This window comes from Megascapheus bottae, chromosome 6 (assembly GCF_031878675.1).
Source record: "Megascapheus bottae isolate mThoBot1 chromosome 6, mThoBot2.hap1, whole genome shotgun sequence".
Taxonomy (NCBI): domain Eukaryota; kingdom Metazoa; phylum Chordata; class Mammalia; order Rodentia; family Geomyidae; genus Megascapheus; species Megascapheus bottae.
The window spans coordinates 53,114,382-53,140,106 of record NC_143514.1 but is presented as its reverse complement, the minus strand read 5'-3'; the positions used below and the strand labels follow the sequence as shown (position 1 = coordinate 53,140,106).

At 35.9% G+C, this 25,725-nt stretch overlaps 1 protein-coding gene and 1 long non-coding RNA gene across 4 annotated transcripts in view; one reads left to right on the top strand and one right to left on the bottom strand.

Moving 5' to 3' along the window:
• The window catches only part of Spata6 (spermatogenesis associated 6), a 69,137-nt gene that overhangs the window by 3,652 nt on the left and 39,760 nt on the right, over nucleotides 1–25,725 (bottom strand). Inside the window, exons 4-11 of one of the 2 annotated variants that reach the window (XM_090334886.1) lie at nucleotides 23,861–23,902; nucleotides 22,759–22,883; nucleotides 15,223–15,303; nucleotides 9,510–9,803; nucleotides 8,184–8,271; nucleotides 5,088–5,128; nucleotides 3,309–3,493; nucleotides 371–470 (exon numbers count right to left, since the gene is read on the bottom strand). In XM_090334886.1, coding sequence (XP_090191012.1) covers nucleotides 371–470; nucleotides 3,309–3,493; nucleotides 5,088–5,128; nucleotides 8,184–8,271; nucleotides 9,510–9,803; nucleotides 15,223–15,303; nucleotides 22,759–22,883; nucleotides 23,861–23,902 — 956 coding nt within the window. Of the gene's footprint in view, nucleotides 1–370; nucleotides 471–3,308; nucleotides 3,494–5,087; nucleotides 5,129–8,183; nucleotides 8,272–9,509; nucleotides 9,804–11,348; nucleotides 11,495–15,222; nucleotides 15,304–22,758; nucleotides 22,884–23,860; nucleotides 23,903–25,725 lie in introns of those variants that run through there. The other variant, XM_090334887.1, reaches the window with a different exon arrangement.
• LOC150061858 (uncharacterized) lies at nucleotides 14,381–23,949 on the top strand. Of its 2 annotated transcripts, none has more exons than XR_016535959.1 (5): nucleotides 14,381–14,994; nucleotides 15,680–15,812; nucleotides 17,872–18,095; nucleotides 20,741–20,835; nucleotides 22,184–22,333. It is a non-coding gene; the product is annotated as an uncharacterized LOC150061858 (long non-coding RNA). The 2 variants fall into 2 exon arrangements; XR_016535958.1 differs by lacking the exon at nucleotides 22,184–22,333 and adding an exon at nucleotides 23,818–23,949 and having other exon boundaries at nucleotides 14,382–14,994.

Sequence of the window (25,725 nt, the reverse complement as noted above, 5' to 3'; positions counted from 1 at the left end):
AGTTCTCTGCAGGGCCCCTGTCAGAAGTTCTCCCTCTCCATAAACTCCAACCTAGACCCGAACAGGATGATCCAAGACCTTCTGAGCCATGACTATTCCTTGTTTTCAAGTTCCCAGATTAAGGCTCTCTCTCAAGATACTGCTTTACTAAAGCTTTCTGAGATAATCTCTTTATTGACCAAAGATAGCCATCCACATCAGTCCAGTCACTAGCTCACTAACTGAGTATATGCGTTTTGACAATCCTAAAGTTAGAATTCTCAATCTGTCACCAGGGATCTTTGGCTTATTTTATGATTTGATCTTTAGGCATCTTAGGTAATTTCTTATACTACCTAGGAGTTTTTAAAATAAAAGTTTAGAAACTAACATATAAATGCCTTTGATGAGCCTGATGTGATTTCAAGACATCTTTTACCCGGTCGTGGATCTCATCACAATTTGAAGGTGAACACCAATCAGAATGGAATCTGTAAGCATTAAAAAAAATTATAGCAGAGGGAAAGATACTTTTTCCAAATTTCAGAGACAGGATGTGAATTTTTTCTTACCCTTGGGTGAATAAAATAACATTTCCTTCCTTGACCAAGGATGATAGGAACATATAAATTCTCAGCTGCACTACTAAGTCTTCACAACAGGTTTCATAGTCAATAATTTCAATAACATTTGGATATTATATATTTCATACATGATTATTTTAATGATTTCAAAATATAGTTCTTTATAAATTTCTTTATAAATATAGACATAAGCATACATTTTAGAACAATAATCTCCTGCATATGCAAAAGAGGTTTGACTGTATTTATGCAAATACAGTGGCAGACTATTGTTTATAATCTATATAAACAAATCTTACAAATGTGAGATCTACCTATACAGCTGCAAGTGGAACTCTTCAGTATTATAGAATCCACTAGTCTGTGCTGTGGTATAAGGAATCTCATTAAACTGATTTATAAAAATTAAAACTAATCATGATTCAAAAACTATATGGGTCCCTTTGTAATTAGGTATGCCCCTATTAATAGATGTAGATTCTAATATATTTCAAATCATAAAATATTAATATTTTACCTCCAAGAAGTAGAATTGTGAAATACAACCAAAACTAAAATCATTTTAGATATGCTAACTGTATTTTTAAGAAGGCTCAAGGAAGCACCTTCACTATAATAAAAATTCAGTTGCTTCAGGCTAGTGACAAATGTTTATTTAAAATTTTTGTTTTTTTAATAGACATGATTAAGGAGTTATCATTTTACTCTACTAGAAATAATTTACTTAATTTCAATGAATATTTATGCAGATAAACTCATATAGTTATGTGTTTGCCATATTGCTTCTAGCTTCTAGGCATATAAAATCTATATTTATATCATTTTAAATTGTTTATTGATTCCAATAGGTTATATAAACACCCTGCAAATTATTACCAATTATTTTGAACAAAACAGAATAGAGAATGCCTTGTATTTAAAGCTGTGGTATTAATAAAATATTTGTCGTCGCTAGTAATGTATTAAAGATATATTTTAATATACAGAATCTAGATTATTTTTTGGAAATGCACACACACCAGTAGATGTGCTTTACCTAGTGAAAATTTAAAAACTATTATGTGTGCCTAGAAAATATATCAATAGAATTTTAAATGATTTATTCAAATGAATTCCAGACTACATTGTCATTGTATTCTTTTATTTTAAATGCAACTAACCTTTAAATTATAGGCAATGTTATCATTAAAAACACTCACTTTGCTCTAGTAAGAAGCAATTGTATCAAGTGAGCATAAAAATATGGTATAAGGGGGCCAGGAGTGTGGCCTAGTGGTAGAGTGCTTGCCTAGCATGCACGAAGAGCTGGGTTCGATTTCTCAGTATCACACACATAGAAAAAGCCAGAAGTGTTGCTGTGGCTCAAGTGGTAGGGCTCTAGACTTGAGAAAGCTCAAGACAGTGCTCAGGCACTGAGTTCAAGCCCCAGAACTAGGGGCTTTGTATAAATGTTACTACATATTTTGAGTTATTCCCAGCACTGAAATATAAAGAAGACTAACTAGATTATAACTTCAGCAAAGAATTTAAAACTGAAAAAAATAGAGTCAAAACATGGAATGAAATTGTGAAGGTATAGAAAATTAAGGATAAAGCATAACATTGAGGCTACCACTATAGTATTATGGTGATGCAAGATCTATAAAGATCTGTAAAATATCCAAGATATAGAACTATATGACCTGATTAACAAAACTACAAGGGCATATAATTCTGAAATACACACACACACACACAATGTTGAAATCAAAGAAAATTCCCTCAGGTTACCAGACTTCACCAGAAAAGCTCTCCTTACAGTTTCCCTCTTTTGGTGGCGAGGTGGAGTACCAATCCTGGGAACCTGAACATAGGGCCTATGTACTGGCTGCCAAGGCCAGCACTCACCACTTGAACCATAAGCTCCACTTCCAGCTTTTTGGGTAGTTTTAGTAGAGATAATAGTCTTATTTCCTGTATGAGTTGGCTTCAAACCTCGATCCTCAGACCTCAGCCTTCTGAGTAGCTAGGATTACAGGCATGAGCCAGTAGCGCCTGGCCAAGTTTTCTGAATCTTAGAGAGAGAGAGAGAGAGAGAGAGAGGGAGAGAGAGAGAGAGAGAGAGGGGGAGGGAGAGGGAGAGAGAGTGTGTGTTGTGTGTCTAATGTTTCAATAACCAATTAAGGCTTAACATAATGAACTAGAAGGAATTTTAATCAAAACCCTGTATCATAGGATTTAATGGCTACTCTAGGAAAAAGTGGGGGAAAATAAAAATTTCAGTTTCCTAATTCCTATGAACATTTTAAAATAGCTCTTCCTATGTTACTATCTGTGACAAGGGCAAGAAATTTCCTACTTTTGAAAAATTATTTCATTCATATCCAAATTATACCAAGTGTCTGGCCTGGGTTTCCAAAGCACCTTTAGAGGGAGAGCTGGCATCCTAAGATTGCCTTGGCTCACCAGGAGAAGGCTGAATAAGAAAATAGCATCTAACCATGAACAGAGTACCAATATGATCAACAGATAACAGAACCTGACATGTCTAATATTGAATACCTAAGAGTCTACTAATTATTACATACTTCAATTTTCATTTTTCACTTCTAGTGAACTGAGATATGGGTTACCAGATTAAAAACATTTAAATAAGCCTCCAAATGAAATTCTACTTTTAGCAATACTCGCTTAACAGGCAGATGATTTCTGTTTCTATTAGTGATTATTCAAGGGATTAATGTCAAAACAAAGACTACCCATTACCTTTCCCTGAGAGAAGCTCGATTTAACATGGGGCTTTGGCAATGCTTCGGCACTGTTGAGGGCGCTGAGTGGACTAGTAAGGTCCTCGCTGAATGCTGGGGCTTCATACATGACCTGGAGCTCAAATAGTCTTCACACCTTTCTAAAGAGTCATCAAAGTCTCTTCCATGGGGTGTCCTGATAACCTGTTTAAAAATATGCATATATGTTTCTATATCTAGCTCTATCTACATATATGTTTGTATATCTACATACAAACATATACATATATCTATGGATATGTGTATGCAAAAGGCTTTTGAATAGGAGTGGGGTTAACATAAAGGGTAAATATAAAAAACACATAAAGTAAATGATAGCCTAGTTTAGCTTCACCTCATTTGTTCTGGGGATGGACAGAAGAATTACTTCCACTGTAGTTCTTATATTCTAGTAAAATATCTACTCAGGCAAGGAGAGACAAGAGACAGACTTAAAGTATCTACCTAACAAGATGGTCACACAAAATGAAGGCACTGCTTTCATTTTGACAATGCACTAATATCCAGAATTGGTAATAAAGAACTTAACAAAACAATAAGCACTCTAGTTCAAATGGACAAATGACCTGGAAATGCTTCCAGAAAAAATGCTCATTATTTTTAGCTACTAAGGAAATGGAAATCAAAATTATTTTTAGCTACTAAGGAAATGGAATTCAAAATAATATTGAGCTTCTATTACCCAGGCAAGACTACCTATAGAGGATGTGGAGGAAAAGAAATCCTTAACACACTGTTGTTGGAAATGTAACTTCTAGAGCCATTGTGGAAAATAGTATGGGGTTCTCCAAAACACTAAAAATACAGCTACCCTATGATCCAGCTATGCCATTTTTAGAGATAAGTTTAAAGAAATGCCAAGTTGTAATATATATTCTATATAACTACCTTTATTGCAGAATGTACCCCACAAAACAACCAAGCTATGAAATCAGCCTAGGTACACACCAATATACAGAAAATGTAGTTTGTGTATGTATAATACATGTATGAATGTGTGTATATATAATATATAGACATATAATATATATGTAATACATAATATAAGCTTTTTGAGTTTGTAATCAGAAATCCTTGGTCAGTTTGGTTTTTTTTTTGCCAGTCCTTCAGCTTGAACTCAGGGTCTGAGTACTGTCCTTTGGCTTTCTCAAGGCTAGAGCTCCACCTCTTGATTCATAGTACCACTTCTGGCTTTTTTTATGTATGTGGTATGGAGGAATCAAACCTGGGTGCACGCTAGACAAGCACTCTACCATTAGGCCAAACTCCTGGCCCTCAACCTGGTATTTCATAAAGAGAGCATACCTCAGACAAAGTCTTGACAAACACAATGTCTAGTCTGTATTTAGAAATATATCTTGTTCAAGGCTAGCATCCATTTAAATATCTGATACTGATCTTTCATTTAAAATACTGAGATAAAAAAGAAAGCAAATTTAAACAAAATACTATGTTGCTAAAATTACCTCTCCCTCTCTTTTTCTTTCTCGTACAAACACACTGAATAGTTAATTCAACTGAGTAATCAAATCCAGAAAAAATACTTGTAGGAAGACATTCTGTGAAAGGACTATGGATACACCTGACATAGCTGTCAAAATAATGGCATTCTGTGATATGATTTACTACTTTTGAATTTTCTAACTAAATGATATGATAATCTTTCATTGTATATCAGATATGTACTTATGCTATTTCTGATATCCAGGACAATTATCCTGTAATTCATCTGACAAACCTTATAATCCTTGGCACGGCAGCAGCCAACATGGGAATGATCTGAAAAAGGAAATATAAATATGACATCAAAAAGGAGAACATTTGTTTTCACCTTTGATGTTACTATTATGTCCATAAAATATGTGAATGTGAAAATTTTTCAATATAAAAGTATATAGTATATTAATCAAACTAAAATTTATCAATTCTTCAGCCACTGAATGATTTTTAAAATGCTATTTTCACGTGAGTAGTAGATTCCTGAATGCAGTTGGGTACCAAGAGAAAAAAAAACAAACAGCTTCAAATGGTGGTAGTGCAATGTAGTATACAATTTGATCTGCAGTACATATTTTAGGACTTGGGTACTTAAGTTTACAATTTGTAATCTACTTCATATATCTCACTCTAAAGATTATGTTAGATATTACTGATTAAGCACCTAAGATGCTAAGTTTTCCAAACAACTTATCCAGGAGAAAATTAACTATACAGATAGAGCCCTAGGAGTTTATAGCCAGGATATCCTAGTTTATATTCAGTATCCAGGATATTCTTTAGCTTTTTGTTGTTGTTGTGGGTCATGGGGCTTAAACTCTGCCTGGGTGCTGCCCCCAAGCTCTTCAGCTCAAGGCTAACGCCCTACCCTTGAGCCAAGCCCCACTTCCTGTTTTCTAGAGGTTAATTGGAGATAGAGTCTCAGGTCCTTTTGTGCCCTGGCTGGCTTTGAACATTGATCCTCAGATCTCAGCCTCCTGAGTAGCTAGGATTACAAATCTGAGCTACCACACTTGGCTAGCCTTTCTGTTTTTTTATGATACAACAGTTTGTTTCCTAGGATCCCTGAACTCTACCAGAAGTCAGCCAAAATATTAATGTTTTTTAACACAAGACCAACTTCTCCATTGAATGTAAGACTCAGTGCTCTTCAAAATTAAAAATAAAAGCTTGCCAAATCCATATAAGTCCAATATACAACACAGATACCAATAGCAGAAAAAATAAAATACATAGCCTAAATCTCAAAAAAATGGTAACGCTGAAGGCTTATACAGCCTCTTGTAGCTGTGTTAATAAAAGTTGGAGATCCTATAACACTGTATGTCTTCTGTCTTTCAGAAACCTCATAAACATTAAGCCCACTTTGAAAAGGCTTATCATTTTCTTTCTTACAAGTTATTACTTTGATTGGAGATGCTAACTAAATTCCAAATGTGGGAGATAAACGAGCTTGCAGTCATGGCCTATGTCCACGGAGGACTTATCTAGTTCAGTTAAGTTACATAGAGTTGAATAGAGTTGAATAACACTGATATAAAAACAGGCTAAAAGTCAGAATGGTACAGATAATGTTGTAAAATACCCTATTTCCTTAAAGTTGAAAGCAAACAGAAAAACTTGGTAAAAAGAAAAAAAGATAAACTAGAACTGGGCATAATGAATGAGTACCAACAGGAAAGAAGAGCCAGGTCACATCTTATGTTGAGAGTAGAGGGAGAGAGAATAAGAGTTTTCTAGTCTTTGCACAGCCACAGCTATAATCACTAAGGGCTCTATTTCAACATATCACTGGGGTTAGATTTCAACATATATTTATGTGATACAATTCAGGCAGTGTGCAGTAATTTCTTTACATATATATATGTATACATATGCACATATATACATATACATGCTTATGTGAAAAGCATATGAGAATTCTTTGTTAAAATAAAAGCTAAAAGAAAGGAACAACTAATTATTGATCTCTGGACCTTCACAGGCAGCTAATTTCTTCAATTGAAAGTTGCTGGGAAGAAGACAGCCCTGCTGGCAAATAACCATCAAGAAAAATCAGATACATAATTGCTTCAACAACAACAAAAAAATCTCTTCCAAAGAAATACATATATCGAAGTTACTTCCATTAGCTTCATAAAACTTTTCCACAGCCATAAGTTTCTTTCAAAAGGGAAAACTAACATCTGTTCTAATTTCACATAATCTGCTATTCTGCAAAAGACTTACTGATCACAACTGTCAGTACTAAAAAAAAATTGTAAGCACAAACCTGCATGTTCTCAGAATGTTTCATTTCCTCATTTAAATAGATTATGTACGCATTTTAGAGACAAGAGTCAGAGCTTGCTACAAGTTATGATTCCATTTTCCTTTCATTCTAACCTCATTGTTCTTCCTCTATAAGTTTCTCAGTGAATAATAAATTACCTTAAAGGAGTTGGTGAGTATTTGCTAAAGTCACCCTAGCCACTGTCCTCAGATACTAGAATCTAAAATGTCCTTCATTACACAATGGTATCTAAATGTCTTATAAAATAAAAACTATTTCTATAGTGAAGTTAACTAATCATAAGACTGACTGGAGCTAAAGATAAAAACATATTCATAGAGATTAAACTCTTGGAACATATCTTTTTTGAAATATATTATAATTATATGAAAAGCTGATATTTACTGATCATATGTGATGGCATTTCATATGGTAATATTTCCATGTTATTTTTATTAATAATAAAAGAATTATCAAAGCAGTCAAAACTTTTTCAAGGATGCCACACGGTTCATATATATGTCCAAAACGCTAACCCCAAGCTCTTTGCTCTTTTTCAGTAGTGTTTCCCCAAATCTGTAAGTATGTGATAAAGCTGTTCCTTAGGCAAGTAAGTTTAGAAAATGTCTAGAACAAAATTAAGAGAAGGTAGTGTAGTCTTCAATATGTTAAAATTTACTACAAATCTCAAAGAATGATATGGTTTGTAGCAGCATGGGAATTCTATTTGGGGGGGGGGCTGGTTCTGGGGCTTTTGCTCAAGGCTAACACTATCACTTGAGCTGCAGTGCCAGTTCCAGCTTTTTCTGAGTAGTTTGTTAGAGATAAGATTCTCACAAACTTTTCTGCCAGAGCTGGTTTTAAACCATGATCTGCAGATGTCAGCCTTCTGAGAAGCCAGGGGGAATTGTATTTTTAAAGAAAACATCTATGTGGGTATCCTAAACAAGCTGTGAAAAGCTACACTTCACCATGTTGTTCAATACTGTAGTGAAGATTGTTTTCATGTTAAGGCCCTGGTTGCAGATAGCACAAAGTAATGAAGAAAGGTAAATTCTAGTTTACCGTTGTGCATTCTGGCCCATCCATCTCGTTCACAGTCTCTGCCAGAAGATCCAAACACAGCATCAGCCCTGGGACTTGGAGGATCAACCTAGAGGAAGCAGAATTTCGGAAGCAAAAATAGTTAACTGTCCCAGTCTCAATCTGACAGCTCCAGGAAAACTACTAAGGTATGTATACCACACAACATGTTAAAGGGATTAGTCAAGAATCTTGCCACTCATTTCCAAATAAAATTAAAATTGAAAAGAAATTTTTAATTATATGTTTACTTTAAAAAACAGATTTGCAGATAAAATGTTTACCATCCTACTGGCTAGGTTGTTTTCGATTACAAGTTTGTTTTATAGTAATCTATTTGCTATAATGAAATTAAGTCTGTTTGCTAAGCTCTTCTTAGCACACTTTTTTTTTGTTTTTGGCCAGTCATGGGGCTTCAATTCAGGGCCTGGGCACTGTCCTTGGACACCTTTTGCTCAAGGCTAGCACCCTGCCACTTGAAGGCTTTGTGCATGTGAGGTGAGCACTCTTCTACTAGGCAACACTCTCAGTTCAGCATACACATTTTTACAAGTCAAACTTGGCTGTTTCCACATCTCAGTATGCTGGGGTGTTAATAAAAGCCAAACCATTTTCTAACTAAAAATGAGGTCATAATGGTATAAAAGACATCATATTCATCATAATTGAAGACTTTTGGAATCACAAAGAATTTGAAAATCACACATTTGACTATTAAGTGGGTAAAAGTTGAGTAGTTGTTTCTCCAAAGAAGATATACATAATTAACATTTACCTATGCTTGCATTTCCTCAATAAGGAAATGTATATCAAAACCACAATTAGATAGTGTTCTACCTCCACTGATAAAAATAGAACTGGTTCAGAGCTCAGCAACAGAACACTTGCCTAACACGAAGGACAACTCATGTTCAATCTCTACCACCACCAAAAAAACAAAGGAATTTAAAAAAATTTAAATTTAAATAGTTGAAACGAGTGTAGGTGTCCCCTTTATCAAGAAAACTTGTCTGTTTTGAAAATCCTCCTTTGACATTTTAATATTAAGGTAAATTAAAACCCAGTTCAATTTTTCGAGTTTTAATGTTTTATGTCCTTTGTTAAGAAAGGAAATGGATAGTTAAGAGGATTCATAATGGAGTTTGATCTTTTTCAAGTTTTTTAAAAAAACTTAATTTTCTATTTTAGATTGCTGGTGAACAATTCAAGAAAAAACTATTCATATAAGCTAAAAGTTGAAAGCCATTTTGGCTTTTTCATGCAGTTTAATAATTGTTTTCAAATGGAAATGTTTAAGGGAGCACCTACATGTCTAATCACAAATGGAGGCTTATCTGTTTCTTTTTTGAATTCATATGGTCCCAAATTTAGGTGGGCCAGCCGCCGCCTGGTGTCTTCAGATAGCTCACACATGCGTCTTTTTGTGTAGGGAGATGGAGAGTGAGATTTTGAAGAAATAGTAGGCTGTTCGTAGCTTTTTGCATTTATGCAATACTTATTTCTCTCAGGTGACTTGGATTTTTTCTTTTGGGATCGTGATGTTCTGCTTTGCAGTCTGCCGTGTGATTTGTCAACTGGAGTCGAATGGTAAACAAATTTATCCTGAACATAAAAAATAAAAACTTAGGTAGAAAGCATTTTTAAGATATCCCATAGGTACAAAGCTATCAAAAGCCAACTGTTTCAGTCCCTCCTGTGTGCTGATTCAGTGGGTGGGAGGTCAAATCTGTGTCGTCCTAGACAGCTCCTTTTATAGTAATAGCGAATAAAGTTTATAGTAGCCAATTTCCTTCTTTCCCTAATCTTATAAAAAAAGCCAATAAACTTAATTATATGGAAAAAACATTAATATAAACATTAGTTTATAAATAAACATTACATGGTATGTTATATAAGATGAATAGAATTATAAGGTTCTCTACAAGCTATAAATTTTCAACTCCATTTCCATTTTATAACTGGACCCTTTTTTTGGTTTTTGGCCGGTCAAGCTTGAACTCAGGGCTTGGGCGTGTCCCTGAGCCCCTTTGTGATCTAGGCAGTGCTCCAACACTTGAGCCACAGCTCCACCTCCAGCTTTTTCTGGGTAGTTTGCTAGAGATAAGTGCTGGTGGCTCACGCATGTAATTCTAGTGATTCAGGAGACTGAGATCTGAGGATTTCAGTTCCAAGCCAGCTCTGGGAAGAAAGTCCATGAAACTTTTTTTTTTTTTTGCCAGTTCTGAGGCTTGAACTCAAGGGTTAAGCACTGTCCGTGGGCTTTGTCAAGGCTAGGGCTCTACCATTTCAGCCACAACACCATTTAAGAGCTTTTTCTCTGTATGTGATTCTGAGGAATCGAACCCAGGTCAAACTCCCAGCCATGAGACTATCTCCAATGAACCAACAGAAAACGAACTGGTGCTGTGGCTCTAGTGGTAGAGTGCCGGCCTTGAACTGAAGAGCTCAGTGGCAGTGCCCAGGCCCAGAAAGTTCAAGCCCCACGACCACCACCACCAGCAACAAAAAGAAAACGTCTCAGACATTTCTGTCCCTGCTGGCTTCAAACTGTGATCTTTGGATCTCAAGCCTCCTGAGTAGCTAGCATTATAGGTGAGAGCCAGTGGAGCCCAACTTGGACCCATGTTTTTATAAAAGTGAAAATGCATAAAAGTCATGTTACAGACTAACAACGGGTCTGGTTAGCAGCCTAGTTTTTGAGATGAAAAACTAAATTTGAGCCGAGTATGGTGGGGGACATGCTTGTAGTCCCACTCAGTTGGAAGGCTGTGGCCAGAGCATCAAAGCAGCCTAAGAGTTCAAGAACAGCCTGACTTAGTATCCCATCTTAGGCAAAATGAGAAAGAAAACCAATTTAAGAGCTCTAATTTTTGTTAATAGTTTCCCCTCCCCAAATATTTTCTTCCCACAAATGGCTGACTAGTTGGGTTATAGTTATATAAAGCTTTTCAAATGTCATTCAAAAGATTTTCAATGTCTTTTTGATTTTTAATCCTTTTAAAAAATGATCAATCCTACTTCCTTTGCTAGCTTCTCAGTTCATCCCACCCTCTCCCCCCCCCCAATTTAATAAGAGAATCTAAGTTAAAAAAAAACTCAAGTATGAATTAAAGGGAGAAGATTCAGATATTCAAGTAGAAAACATACAGGAATGAAGGCAGGTCTGGTGGCTCCCTGCAGCCCCTGTGGGAACCAAACTATTTCATCCATCTTTCTTTCTTTCTTCTGCCATCTTTGATGTGATCCTTCCTGGGCCTTGTCCGACTGTCCAATAACCTCAGCACCTTCGGACCGTGCTCTATAGCTTCGCACACCTTTGTGACATCAGTTGCTGGTGTCACAGAAAGCAGTGACTCACAGAAGGCAGAAATTACAGCAGTGGAAAGGATCTTTAAGGCTGACAAAATACTCAAGCCAAGAATCCTCCCAAGTACTTCAACTTGAATTCTTTATTTCTACTGTATTTTAGAACATCACTATTCATCACTATCGGACTCATTGTATCTTTAACTTGAGGAAAAGCTCTTGGTCCTCCAAACTTCTTATTCTCAGCCTACTTCTTTTATTCTCACAGAATTGTTACCACCTCAGTCTTTGTTTTTTTCCCCTAGTCTTTTAAAGTTTTTAGTATCCAGGCTGAAATAATCATTTCAGCAATGTTTAAAGTTCCTTCTTACACACTCTAACTAAACCATAAGCAACCAATTCTATCTTTATTAAAGATTTTTAGCGTTCTATACTATTAGAGGAAATTATACAAATGCCAAGCTGTCTAACTCTACTCATGCCCAGTGCACTATACACATCTAAAATGGAACACAAAATAGTGGCTGTTATACTCTTTGCAAAATGACTGCCTCATTGCTTCTCCTAAGAAGTCTAGGTTTCACATCCTTTGACCAATAGGTGAATATGATTTAAGGAGAGACTTTTGAAGTAGTTGACTACTACTATTACTGAAAATCTATCACTATCATGTCAATGTCAAAGATGAGTTGCAGGTCTTGTTCTAATGAAAATATCTAAGTAATGTCAGGCTTGCGTGAAGCCACCCTAGGGCACTCAGCTTTACCTCTCGATCCAGTCCAGACTAAAAACATTCCTAGTAGATCCAGTGTCACTATGTTAAGCCACTAAATAGGTGAGGATTACAGTGTGGCAAAACTGAGGCAGATAAACTTTTTCAGATGGCATCAATCTTTTCATTTTTTTTGCCAGTTGTGGGGTTTGAACCCAGGGCCTGAGCACTGTCCGTGGTCTTTTCTCAAGGCTAGTGCTCTACTACTTGAGCATAGCACCACTTCCAGCTTTTTTGTATGTATGTGGTACCGAGGAATTGAACCTGGGTCTTCATGCATGTTAGGCAAGCACTCTACCACTAGGCCAAACTACCAGCCAATCTTTTAATATTTAATAATTTCACTTTGTAGCAGGTAACAAAATAAAAAACTAGTTTGACCCCAAATTATGCTTTTCAGTCTATTACAATAAAAAATAAGTTATTAGAATGAAAAAAGGTTCATGAAACATCCTGAAACTAAAATACTAGAAAAATAAGGATTTTATAAATAATATTATGAAATATATTTGATTCTTCTCTAAATCCAAAGTTTATTTCCTTCTTTGAAATGCTGCTTTATATCTATGAAATTTGAATTGTGACTAATATCACCTTGAAAAAATTGGTTTATCACATTCTTAATCAAATAAAGATCTATTAACATTCAGAATTTTATTGTAAAAGTGAAATACTCTGTTGTTTCTACTAGAAAGTACATTTTTAAAAAACATATATATGTGTTTGTTTGCTGATTTATTTATATTTCGGGGAGCCAGTCCTGGGGCTTGGACTCAGGGGCTGTGCGCTGTCCCTGAGCTTTGGTGCTCAAGTCTAGCACTCTACCAATTGGGTCATTTTTGGCTTTGTGGCACTTAACTGGAGATGAGTCTCATGGATTTTTCTGCCTGTCTGGCTCTGAATCATAATCCTCAGATCTCAGCCTCCTAAACTGCTAGGGTTATACACATGTGCCACCAGCACCCACTCTTACCTTTTATTTAAATGATTATATTTTATAGCTCCAGTTATTATAATTTTTTCTAAAAAATAGCCTTAATTTAAAAAGTCATGAGTTTTTAAAGCTACAAATCCATGAATTCTATGTTATATATGGGCTACATCACATATATTCTCTACTCTTCACAACTTATGAGGAGCTTAGTTCCCAGTCTGTCTGGTTTTTTTTTTCAAGTCTGTCTGTTTTTAACACATATTTTCTGCAAGTTTTCTTTTGTTTTATGTGATGGTTAGTGAACTTATAGCCTCATGTATGCTAGACAAGTGCTCTATCACTAAGCTATATCCCTAGTTGTAAGTCATATTTTCTTAAATAGTTAGATAAAACTGTTTCCTCACATCCATATTCAATAAGGATTAAATGACACACATAGAAACGTCCAGTCAGAAAAAGAAGCAAAAGTCTTGCTAAACATTCCAGTGGAAAATATTAGTCCATAAATGTAATGAAGCTACTAAGGTCTAGTGGCTTTATATTCAGAACTAGACACTTGGGATGAACATATTTCTATGGGAATACTATACTTCAGATCCAAAGTGTAAAGGAAAGAAGACGACTTATCTGTCCATCCATTAGAGAGACATATTCCAGTGTGGAAAGAAAATTTGTTCAAGTCCAGATAGCACTTCTAACAGTGCATAGAGTGCATCTCAAAAAGGAGACATTAAGTTGTATTCTATTCATAAACTGCTTTATTAAGTGGCAACTCCTCTGTACACGACTTACAGATAATGTAGAAAAGTCAGGAACTAAATCAAAGGTTTTTGTGTTTTGTTTTTTTTTTTAAGACAAGTTGTTAACAGTCTCCATTTGGCAAGCATATTGTCATATTTCTTACAGATGTTTTTTAAAAGAGAAATAACTAAAACCTGGCTTTTGCTAAACAAAATGAGAATGTTCCTTCAACAATGAAATTTTATCTTTCTTAGTTTAAGTTAAAGAAAATATCCTCATACTAATAACATAAAGTTAGTAAGGTATTGCTTACAGGATGAGTATGGGCCGTATACATCAATGGCTCTTCATCACAGACAGGTCATTGTTACCTGGTCTTGATGTACCTGCTTGTAAATGATGCCAGGCCATTATTAAATTACCTGTAGATAAGGTAACTTATCTGTCACAAGACCAATGAGCTCAGTAAGAAATTTGAACAGTAAATCCAGATAGCTTTTTTGGTTTTTTTTTTGGTCGGTTGTGGGACTTGAACTCTGTACCTGGGCACTGTCCCTGAGCTTTTCAGCTCAAGGTTATCATTCTACCACTGGAGCCACAGCATCACTTCTGGTTTTCTGGTGGTTAATTGAAGACAAGAGTCTCATGGACTTTCGTGCCTGGTCTGGCTTTGAACCGCGACCCTCAGATCTCAGCCTCCTGAGTAACTAGGATTACAGGTGTGAGACACCAGTGCCCGGCCAGATAGCTTACTAAAGGTCATTTTCACAAACACTGAAGGTATTTAGACTGAATGTTCAGACTTCCTTTGATTATACGGGACCAGTATGATGGCCAAATAAGCAACAGATAAGCACAAGAAAACAGTCATAACTAGCCTCCTAGACTGGAAACTTGTGTCACAATTGCTCAAGGTACTCTTAAGACTTTCTACGGTAACCTGAAACTTCTGCAAGATGTGCAGAAGCCTGAAATTTTTTTTTTAAGAAACTGCTTGATTACAACATCTTTCTGGCATCCTGGTTCCTTTGTATAAAAAGGTAAACTAATATAAACAGATGACAAAAAAGTAATGGCACCATCTATCATTTCATTCTCACATTAATTTAGATGTAACCAAACTGTAAATACTTTGATTAGTAGTTTTAACTAAAGACTGAACAAAAAAGTATAAAGAGCTGTAGCCAGCACAAAAGAATAAAGCCTGCCAAGCAGCCACAGATATAAACAAGTAAAATTATTAAATATTTTAAATAAATAATTTTAACCTGAGCGCGGCACTTCCTCGAACTTATCAGACATTCAGTAATAACTGACGTTGTAGAAAATTCCAGCTTTGGAGCAATTCCCTGGAATTCAAAAAGAAGACAGAATGAGACATTTCCATTTTAAAAGAGGCAATTATTCATAATGAGAATATGGCCTAAAGTAATCTCTTAGCTTGAATTTCGTATTAGAGATAAAATCAAAATAGTGATACTAAATCTTAGTAAGATTTGTGTGTGATGGCTCAAGTGCTGGCAATCTGGAAAAGGATGAGCTATGGGTTTCTGGCTTAAAATCTTCCCAAGGTTTTCGTCAAGTTGTAATTTTAGCATCTGAAGGTGTGACTGAGGCTTGACAATCTTCTCAGAAAGGTTCATTCCCATTGCTTTTGGCCAGAGCTTTCAAGTCCCTTCTGTTTCCAAAAAGACCTACCTACTCATTGTGAATAACTCTTCATAGGACCTTTGGGTGCCTTCATGACATGGTGACAAGTTCCCCAATGTGAGTGATCAAGGCAAAGCATGAGAGAAGCTAAAGTGATAGTCTCAAGAGTTCTACCCTGTTACATCGACTACATTCTGTCCTGTATCAGGTAAGCACACTCCACAACACAGGAGTGGGACTGCTTTTTCACCGGTACAGTACCAAAATATTTGTATAAAACTTCAAAGCTAATAGTCCACCCTCTGGCAACAAATTACTCAAGTTGCTCTTCCATATAAAATATACTCACCCTCACCTATCAAACAAAAGAAATGTGGAGATAAAAAGAAAAAAATATTGACAGACTAAATTCCACATGTTTACATGTAAACCAAATCGCAGCATAGATAGGCTTTGGGGGTATGTAGGCCAGTACAGCTTCTGCTTATATGAGAAGGCATACAAAAACAAGTTACCTGAAAAACAAATACTCAGTGTTCACATGTGCAGCAAACAGAGAACGATAACAGGAATTCCTGTTTACCATGGAGAAATGGAGATAATCGGGAATCATTTGGGCTGAAAATTCTGAAATCCAGAGAAATGTTGGACATTCCTTAACTAGGGTTTGGTCCTTATTATGCTCAGAACTTGTCATGGTTTTTTGCTCGACACTGTGGAGTCTTCTTCCATCCTCTACTCTTTTTTTTCATATATTTTTTTATTGTAATTAATAGAAGGGTTACATTATATTTGCCAGATAGAAGGTACATTAATTCACATACATTGATACCCTTTCTCATGTCTTGGTCCCCATTTTCCTCCCCCCACCCCCATCCCTCATCTTGTTTTCCCCTTTCCCTATCCAATTTCAAATAACCAAATACAAATATATCCAATATATCAGATAACAAAGTAAGATACTGTAACAATATGAGATAATCAAGGGATAGCAAAAGAGATGAGTGATAACATAGTACATTAAGGACAACAATCACTCATTATATGGCTTTTGTTTCTATATCCTAGAGGTCCTTTCATTTAGCGTCATACTATATGGCCTATGTATCTAGGTTTTGCTCTATTGCAAATCTCTGCTAATAAAGACCAAGGTTTCTACTGATTATGACAAATGAGGGAAACCATTGAGCCTATGTTGAGTCTGGCTTACTTCACTTAATATGTTTTTTTCTAAGTCTTTCCATTTCCTAACAAATGGGGCGATGTCATTCTTTCTGACAGAAGCATAGAATTCCATTGTGTACAAATACCACATCTTGTTGATCCACTCATCTACTGAGGGACATCTGGGTTGGTTCCATATCTTTGCTATGGTGAATAGTGCTGCAATGAACATCGTTGTGCTAGTGAATTTAGTCAAGAAAACTAGTAACAACACATGTTGGAGGGGATGTGGCCAGGAGGGATCACTACTACACTGCTGGTGGGAGTGCAAACTTGTTCAACCACTAAGGAAAGCAGTATGGCAGTTCCTCAAAAGACTAAACATAGAACTCCCCTATGACCCAGCAATTCCACTACTAGGCATTTACCCAATTGTCCAGAAACAAGGTCAGACTAAATCCATCCTCTAATCTTAATTCCTTTGAATTATATTTCTATACCAATGGGAGCTGTCCGGGGTTCTGAACTTGGTACTTGTTAGTAGAATATTGGGAATCCAAAGGTCTTTTTATTTTGTGATGCCTCTTCATTTCAGACCAAATTGTCTTTTATACATTTTTGGAGGCATGATGAGTTTTTGGGTGGGTTCTCTCCATTAAACCAAAGACACAATCTTCTCTATACTGGGGCACACCTTTCTCAGTAATAAACTTCTAAAAGTCCTGAGAGATATAATGCCCTTGCACGGCAGCAAACCCACATTTTCCTTGCAACATGATGAAGTTTTACTGAAGAAGTTTTACATTTGTAGCTTCACCTTTATCAGACCAAACTAGAATTTGGTTTTAGCAGCAGCTACTTCCTAATTTCAGCAATTCCTGCCAGAAAGAAAAACTGGGAACCATGTAAAATACTAAGGTGTAACTCATTGTAACAGCTTTTCTTTACCTCTCTGTTCTGTTTATAAGCAGCAAAAGGTTACAGACAACTTCTCTTGCAGTGTCTCATTGCTTCCACATTCTTTCAGGTGACTGTGATATTCAAAAAGGAGCCCCCTTTTGGCTAGCTTCCAGTAACCTTCACCTCATTTTTTTTTTTTCTAGCAAATCGCTATCTGACAACATTAAGGATTTTCAAGCTTTATAAAACATTCTAACAGTCTTTCCAGCTTCTGCCTTCTCCAGAGAATTCTTCAGTGTCCTCACACAGAAAGCCAGTTTCTGCTGAAACAAGGGATGTAAGAGAAAAGGAGGTCCAATGTTTTCAAAGACCTGGTCTCAAAAGTCCAGAACTATTGCTCGAGCATGTTACATTTGTCTGCCATGAGGTACAGTGACTTAATAGGAATGGAACTAGTTTTGTTATTGGAAGAAATAGAGTATCAAAGAATTTCTGAACATGTCTCATTTAATGATGGAAGTAAAGGGAAGGTTTCAAAAAATGAGTAATTATGTGATTCCATTACAGTGTAAGTATCACACACACACACACACACACACACACACACACACACACACACACACCTGGACAGTATAGCCTATTCTATACCTACATATGGCATAGCCACTATTGTGTATGCAGTCCACTACTTACCAAAATGCCATGATTAAGTACACGGCTGCACTGAATAGCATCAATATCAAACTGTGGATTACTTTAAACTTCCCCATATATTGCTGGTATTCAATATGCTAGCATTATTTTTACTGACCTTTAAAAAACTAGTTACATCTCCAAAGAAATACAACTAATAGGACTATACACATACATGGGTTGATTTTTGTTTTAATGTTTTGCTTCCCACAATTGTGGAAGATGGCAGATCTGAAATTCATAGGGCAGGATGGTAAAGCAGAAACTTTGTGAAAAAGTTTATTGCAGTATTGAGTGTAAAATTTGTAGGGCAGGTTGGCAAATGAGAAATAGGATTTCTGTTGTAGTCCTGAAGCACAGTTCCTCCTTATTCATAGAAGCATTATTTTTGCTCTTCAGGTCTGATGAGATGAAACCCATTCACACTGTCACAAATAATGTTGCATTTAAAGCCAACTGATTATAAATCTTAATCATCTATCCAATAGTTTTACAGTACATACTTTAAAGTAACATTTAGATTAGTATTTAGTCAAACAATTGTGCCCATGTTCTAGCCAGATTGATATATAAAATGAATTATCATCTTAAATGTCAGTTCCTCTATGAATTCTAGTGTACAACATTCATTGAGTTTACCTAGGAGGTATTTATTAAGCACTGCTCCTTGCAAAGTATTATGCTAAGGATTAAGATCCAAAAATGAGAAAGCAACCATTTTCTGCTTTCATGGACTTTCAGTCCATGGAGACCTATTATTATTATTCCCACCAAACCATCACCACTACCACAATAATATCCACAGGTTTATATCTTCTTTATATGTCAGGCACTGTTGTAACCACATAAAAGTTAATATTCATTACCCAAGAATATTGTGATAGTTACAGTTACCATATCATGCTCAACATTACTCAGTAAATTCATGGTAATACCAGGAATTGATCCCTGATATGCTCTGAACTTATAACACAATGCTGGGCTCAGTACCACTAAGGACTCACAGGTGATTACTTAGAATCACAAAAATTCTGAAGAAAAATGCATTTTTGTCTGCTGGGCCACAGACCATTTACTAGAATATTTTCTGTTCACATATAAATGAAATTCTTGATATGGCTGGATTTAATCTGCCATTTTTCTATTAAGTTTACAAATGTTCTGCATCTTCTGTATTCTTCAATTCTTTCTAGGAGCACATGTGTGAATGCCAAGCTAAGGAGTTATATAATAGACTGGTAAGAGTTCCACACATTTCTTGTGTGCGGCATCAGGAATACGTTCAAAGCTATAGTCAGTTTCCCTGAGCTTTCATTTATTTGCTGGGATCTGACTGTCTGCCCTGAGCATGGAGTTTTCAGGGCAGTCAGGAAGGGATAGAGAGCTCATCTCAATCCTTCTGCCTCCAGAAGGTGTTCTGCCTCCAGGATCTCCCATCAACTTCCTGGCAGGTGTGCTGTTCACCCCAATTGTATGAAAGCTGTGGGGTTTCTTCATCTGCTTCAAGCTAAATATACCAGATTTAGCTGCCCAAACTAGACAATATACCCCACTGCCTAAAATGGAGCTTCTAACCCCTCTGGTGGTAAAGCTGCTGGGTGTATGCCCAGCCACAGGCGGATAAAGTTATACTTGTCACTGAGCAAGTCAGGTACATTGCCTGCCTGAGAAAGCATCTCAGGCAAGCAAGCCCCAAATTCCTGCCAAGTTTGCCTTACAGTCCAGCAATTTTTCAAGCGTGAAAACTCCATTTGTCTTGTCTTACTTGATGGTCAATATTCAGGGCCCTTAAATTGTTTTCTACAATTTTATCCAGTATTATATTTGTTGAGTGTGTAGGAAAATTTCATAGTACCATTACTAGAAGTACTAATTTTTAATATAAGTTTGACTCAATAATCTAATATTTTCTAAATGTATAAAATATGCAAAAGTAACTCAAGTTAAATGATGAAATAAAAACTCTTGCTCAAAGACCACATGAGTTTACATTGCATTTTGGTATAATATAGCATTTTAAGTGATCATACATTTAAAATCTGATTCAATTTTTATTTTAGGTTACCATATGGTCCTTGAAATAAACTTTGAAGACATTTATTGTGCCAAATCTGGCCAATGCACATCAAAAATACCCCAAAGGATAAAACATTTCAGACTTGCTAGTCAACTTTTTTTATGTTTTTTGTGAGGTGGAGTTGCTATTTCTTTGAGCAGAGACTATCATAAATCTAGACCTATAGATGAAACTCATTCATCTACTACATTGACTCCTTGCTCCTTATTCAGATTATTCTAAGATTTATATGTTAGTTTAAAACTATGTTTGTCCAAATAAGTTCAAACTAGTCAACTTTTGCTTTTCCTTCTTTGAAACAGTATGGGCTTCTCTCAGTTCTCAGTAGAAAACTTTCAGGGATAATGAAATTCGTTAAAAATTATCATATAGAGATTGAAAGAAGTGGTAAGAAAAGGTAAGAGTATAAGCCATCCCTTAACACAGTTTTAATTTAGGTATATGAATGTGTGTGTGTGTGTGTGTGTGTGTGTGTGTTATTTGACAGTAGAGGGAACTGACCTGAGAGCCTTTCACTTGCTAGATAGGCACTCCATATTTGAGTAACAGCCCCAGTCTTGTTTTTAACTGGTTATATTTCAGTGTAGGTCTCACTTTATGTCCAGCTTCATGCCCAAGCAGGCCTGGTCTGAGATGCTACTATATGTACTTCCCAGCATGGCTGGGAATGACAGGTAAGAGTACCCAGCCACTGTGCTTCCTCTGTGGCTAGGATAAGAGACCCAAGCTGCTGTGCCCTACCTTTGAGTTAGATGGAGTTTTATGTACTTTTCTGACCATGCTCATCTTGAACCTCAGTTTTTCCAGTCTCCCCCTCCCAAGGGGCTTGAGCCAGAGAGTCTGGCTATATATGTCTATTCTATGAATACTTTCCAATTAATCTAGCCTAACTTGTACTAACCAGCACTCCAAACATTTTCATTTTTCATTATTATTAACAATACTATCAGACAGATGCCAGTGACTCACTTCTATAAATTTTAAGAGGCTGAGATCTGGGACTGCAGTTGGAAGCTAATCAGGAAAGTCCATGAGACACTTATCTCCAATTAACTAACAAAAATTCAGAAGTAGCCTGGCGTGATGACTCATGCCTGTAATCCTAGCTACTCAGGAGGCTGAGATCTGAGGATCAAGATTCAAAACCAGTCTGGGCACAAAAGCACCTGAGACTCTTATCTCCAATTAACCTCTAGAAAATGGGAAGTAGGGCTTGGCTCAAGGATAGGGCACTAGCCTTGACCTGAAGCGCTAAGGGACAGCACCTAGGCCAACTTCAAGCTCCATGACCCACAAAAAAAAAAAAAAATCAGAAGTAGAGCCATAGCCCAAAGAATGGAGTTGATAGCCTTGAGCAAAAGAGCTCAGCTCAAAAATAGCACCCAGGCCCTGAATTAAAGCTCTAAAGCTCTAGGGCCAACACAAAGCGAAAATCAATGCAACAACAAAAAGACACTACTACTTAAAAACATTTTAAAACTCTTAGTATACCAGAGAGAATATCTAAACTACAAACCTAGGCCATATGCTATAAAATTATTACAAAAAATCTGAATTGTTATTATTCTAATGTACATAGAAGACCAACACAACAAAATTTTCTTTATTTTGTATGTCTAATATCAAGTTTATTTAATTTTGTTGATCAGTCTTATGCGTGTAAAATGAAATCAGATAATTGCTTTAAGCTGGATTTTCTAAACTTACTGAGATTATCATTCAAATGTTTGGTGGTCATTTCCTAGAAACACAGAGAACAGAAAGAGAAGTAGATGGGATGGAGATGGAGAGGAAAAAAGAGATTTAACAAATAAGAGACAATGCATCTATGAAAATGGAGTAAGTATTGGAGTATAATAGAGTGAAAACATGTGGAGATGTAAAAATGAAATCCTACCTCACTATATAACTGATATTAGCCAATAGAAATGGCAATTTAACACTTGTTAATTTTGGACACCGAATCCATGGAAATATTTTTCATTGCATTTCCAGATACTTAACACAATTACAACTAAGTTTTGTGTTTTTTGTTTTGTTTTGTTATTGTTTTTGTTTTGCCAGTCCTGAGGCTTGAACTCAGGGCCTGGGCACTGTCCTTGAACTTGAAGCTTTTTCTGTATATGTGATACCAAGGAATAGAACCCACGGCTTCATGCATGCTAGGAGAGCACTACCACTAGGCCACACTCCTGGTCCTACAATTAAATTTTAAACCAAGTTAAACTTGTATTGAGTTTTTCAAATTGAGTATGCTGAAGGCTATGTGGTGGTTATGACGGTGACTCTGTATCAAAGGCTGAGTGAAGACAGTACTTACTCTTAGGCCAGATATCCTCCTCATGGTCACCTGGCGATTAGAATCATGGTGGCCAGATATTTGGTTTGGACCCGGGAACATGAAATCTCGTGTATTTTCATCATAGGTAGACAGTGTTTCACCCACTATAAGAAAGATATCCTATGATTCAAATTATAACAAAATATTCTATTTAGAAACAAAATCACCAAGTATAATGTATATATATTGCCTGATGCCTTATTTGAATACCTGCTTCGGAAGCATGTTTATCTTCTATAAAAGGAAAAGTAATATCTATAGATATATTAAATGTGATAACACATTTTCATTTTCACATGTATGCTACATATTGTCACTCTCTGCCTGTCCACTTCATTTGGAGAATGAGTACACTCATGTAAACTCAGTAAATACTATGAGTTCCAAGGAAAATAAGCAACTTTTTAAAAATAAAGGTATTTTTGTAAAGATATAAATATTTACATATTCAAATTCCCATCTAATTCCCATCTCTTTTATCTAGTCCCATTTTTCCTGTCAATATCACATGTTAAAAATAATTGATATATTTTCTAAATTTGCAGCTCACTGAATTATAAAGAAATTCACATGTCTATATTGTTAGCATTTAGTAAATTATAAATCTCCAACTGTCACATAAAATAAGGATTTGTTAGGACAGATTTTTTTTTCTATAATAACGAAAATGAGTAGAAATAAAACTACCTTCTATACTTCAGTGACTTAACTCCCTTTTTCTGAGCTGAGAAGTTCTAATGTCCTCCATATCCAATAATAGTAGCCCACAAAAATAGATCATTATCTGCCTTATCAAAAATATGTATCATTTGAAAAAAATTTCAAAAACTGAAAATCATTTTATGGCTGTCACAAAATATCTGAAAATGGTAAGAGGTTATTTTTCTACTTTCAACTACTATTTAATCAATGTGTTCAAGAAAGATATGTTCAAGTGTAATTTATGTCAATCATTTTGTATATATTGTTTTGGCCTGCTAACATTTGACTGATGAGCATTTGCACCTAAAAATGGTCTCAAAACTTGTTCTCCTACAGTGATATCTGGACTCTATTACCTTATCAACATGTAATACAGTACCTGGTGGAACTAGCTGTATCAACTCAAACACTGCTGTGTCATCTGAAAAGTGAAAGAAAATTTAATGATGAATAACGACATTACTTTAAAAAGTCACATCACTGGGTGTTGTCTATGTGCATGGTGGTAACTTAGTAGATTATATATTTGTATAAAGATAAATTATGCCTTTTCCTAATTAGAGTGATAAAGCACTGCAGTATATAACATAAATCTATTATAAAACATAATATACATTATTAATACATATCATATTATAGTGTATTATATTAATATGTTATATATTATTAACATATTATTAGTAATAGGTATTTTATTTATATTTTGTAATATACCTAACAATCTGAAATATTTTGTAATAAATACATGAAAATAAGAAAATAGAAACTATGCCTGTCTTGTAAAAACCCATGTAAAACTGGGCAAGATGGTTCACACCTGTAACCTAGCTACTGAGGAGGCTGAGATCTGAGGATCAAGGTTCAAAGCCAGCCCAGGCACAAAAGGACCTGAGACTCTTATCTCCAATTAACCTCTAGAAAATGGGAAGTGGCCCTGTGGCTCCAGGGGTAGGGCGGTAGCCTTCAGCTGGAGAGCTCAGGGACAGTGCCCATGCTGAGTTCAAGATCTTTGACACCACCCTCCCCCAATAAAAAAAAACAAAAAACATGTATAAACTGAAGTATTTGGTAGCCAGTGGTTTGGCCTGGTGGTAGAGTGCTTGCCTAGCATGCACGAAGACCAGGGTTTGAATCCTTGGTACCACATACATAGAAAAACCAGAGACGGTGCTGTGGCTCAAGTGGTAGAATATTTGAGGAAAGCCCAAGGACAGTGCTTAGGCCCTGAGATAAAGCCCAGAACTGGCAAAAAAAAAAAATGGAGTATTCTGCCTTGGGAAGAGAAGGAAGGGCTATCTAGAGATAGGTGTCAATAGACTGATGACTGGTTATAGTTTAATAGTTATAGATAATCCTAAAAGTAAATGATAAAATAAAAACAATAGATAGCAAATTAAAACCCAATTTAGATATCTCAAATTCTGTCTGAATTTAGGTAATTCAAAATTTCCAATGTCTCCTAGCAACCTGCAAAGACAATTACAAACCCATCTGAAGCACAAGATGATTTTACACACATGACTTCAAGCTACTCCTAGTTTGGCTTTCAATCAAAATCAATTGAGTATACAAGAAAATTAAAAACACCTGAAAAATAACAGGAAATAAAAGCAGCAAAAGATGAAAATTTTAACATTAAAACCTGACAAGAATCTCACAAGAAAGGAACATGACAATCTATTTCATAAACAGAAATTCCTAAACAAAGCATTTTCAAAACAAATCCATCAATATAAAAACACTATTTAGAACAAATACTATTAAAAACAAAGCTGGGTGGCAGTGTCTCACACCTATAATCCTAGTACTCAGAAGGTTGAGATAGATATGAGGATTGTGGTTTGACGCCAGTCTGGGAAGTCCATGAAACTCCCATTTTCAATTAACTACCAAAAAGCTGAAAGCAGAGGTATATCAAATGATAGAGCACTAGCTTTAAACAAAAAAGTTTAGCGGGGCCAGGACATTGGCCTAGAGGTAGAGTGCTTGCCTTGCATGCACAAAGACATGGGTTCAATTCCTCAGTACCACATACATAGAAAAAAGCCAGAAGTGGTGCTGTGGTTTTAGCCTTGAGAAAGTCCAAGGACAGTGCTCAGTCCCTGAGCTCAATCCCAGGACTAGCAAAAAAAAGAAAAGAAAAAAGCTTAAGGACAGACTCAGGCCCTGAGTTCAAGCCCCAGTGTTGGTACAAAAAAATAAAAGAACAAAACAAAACAAAAAAGCAGCATAATTTATTATCAC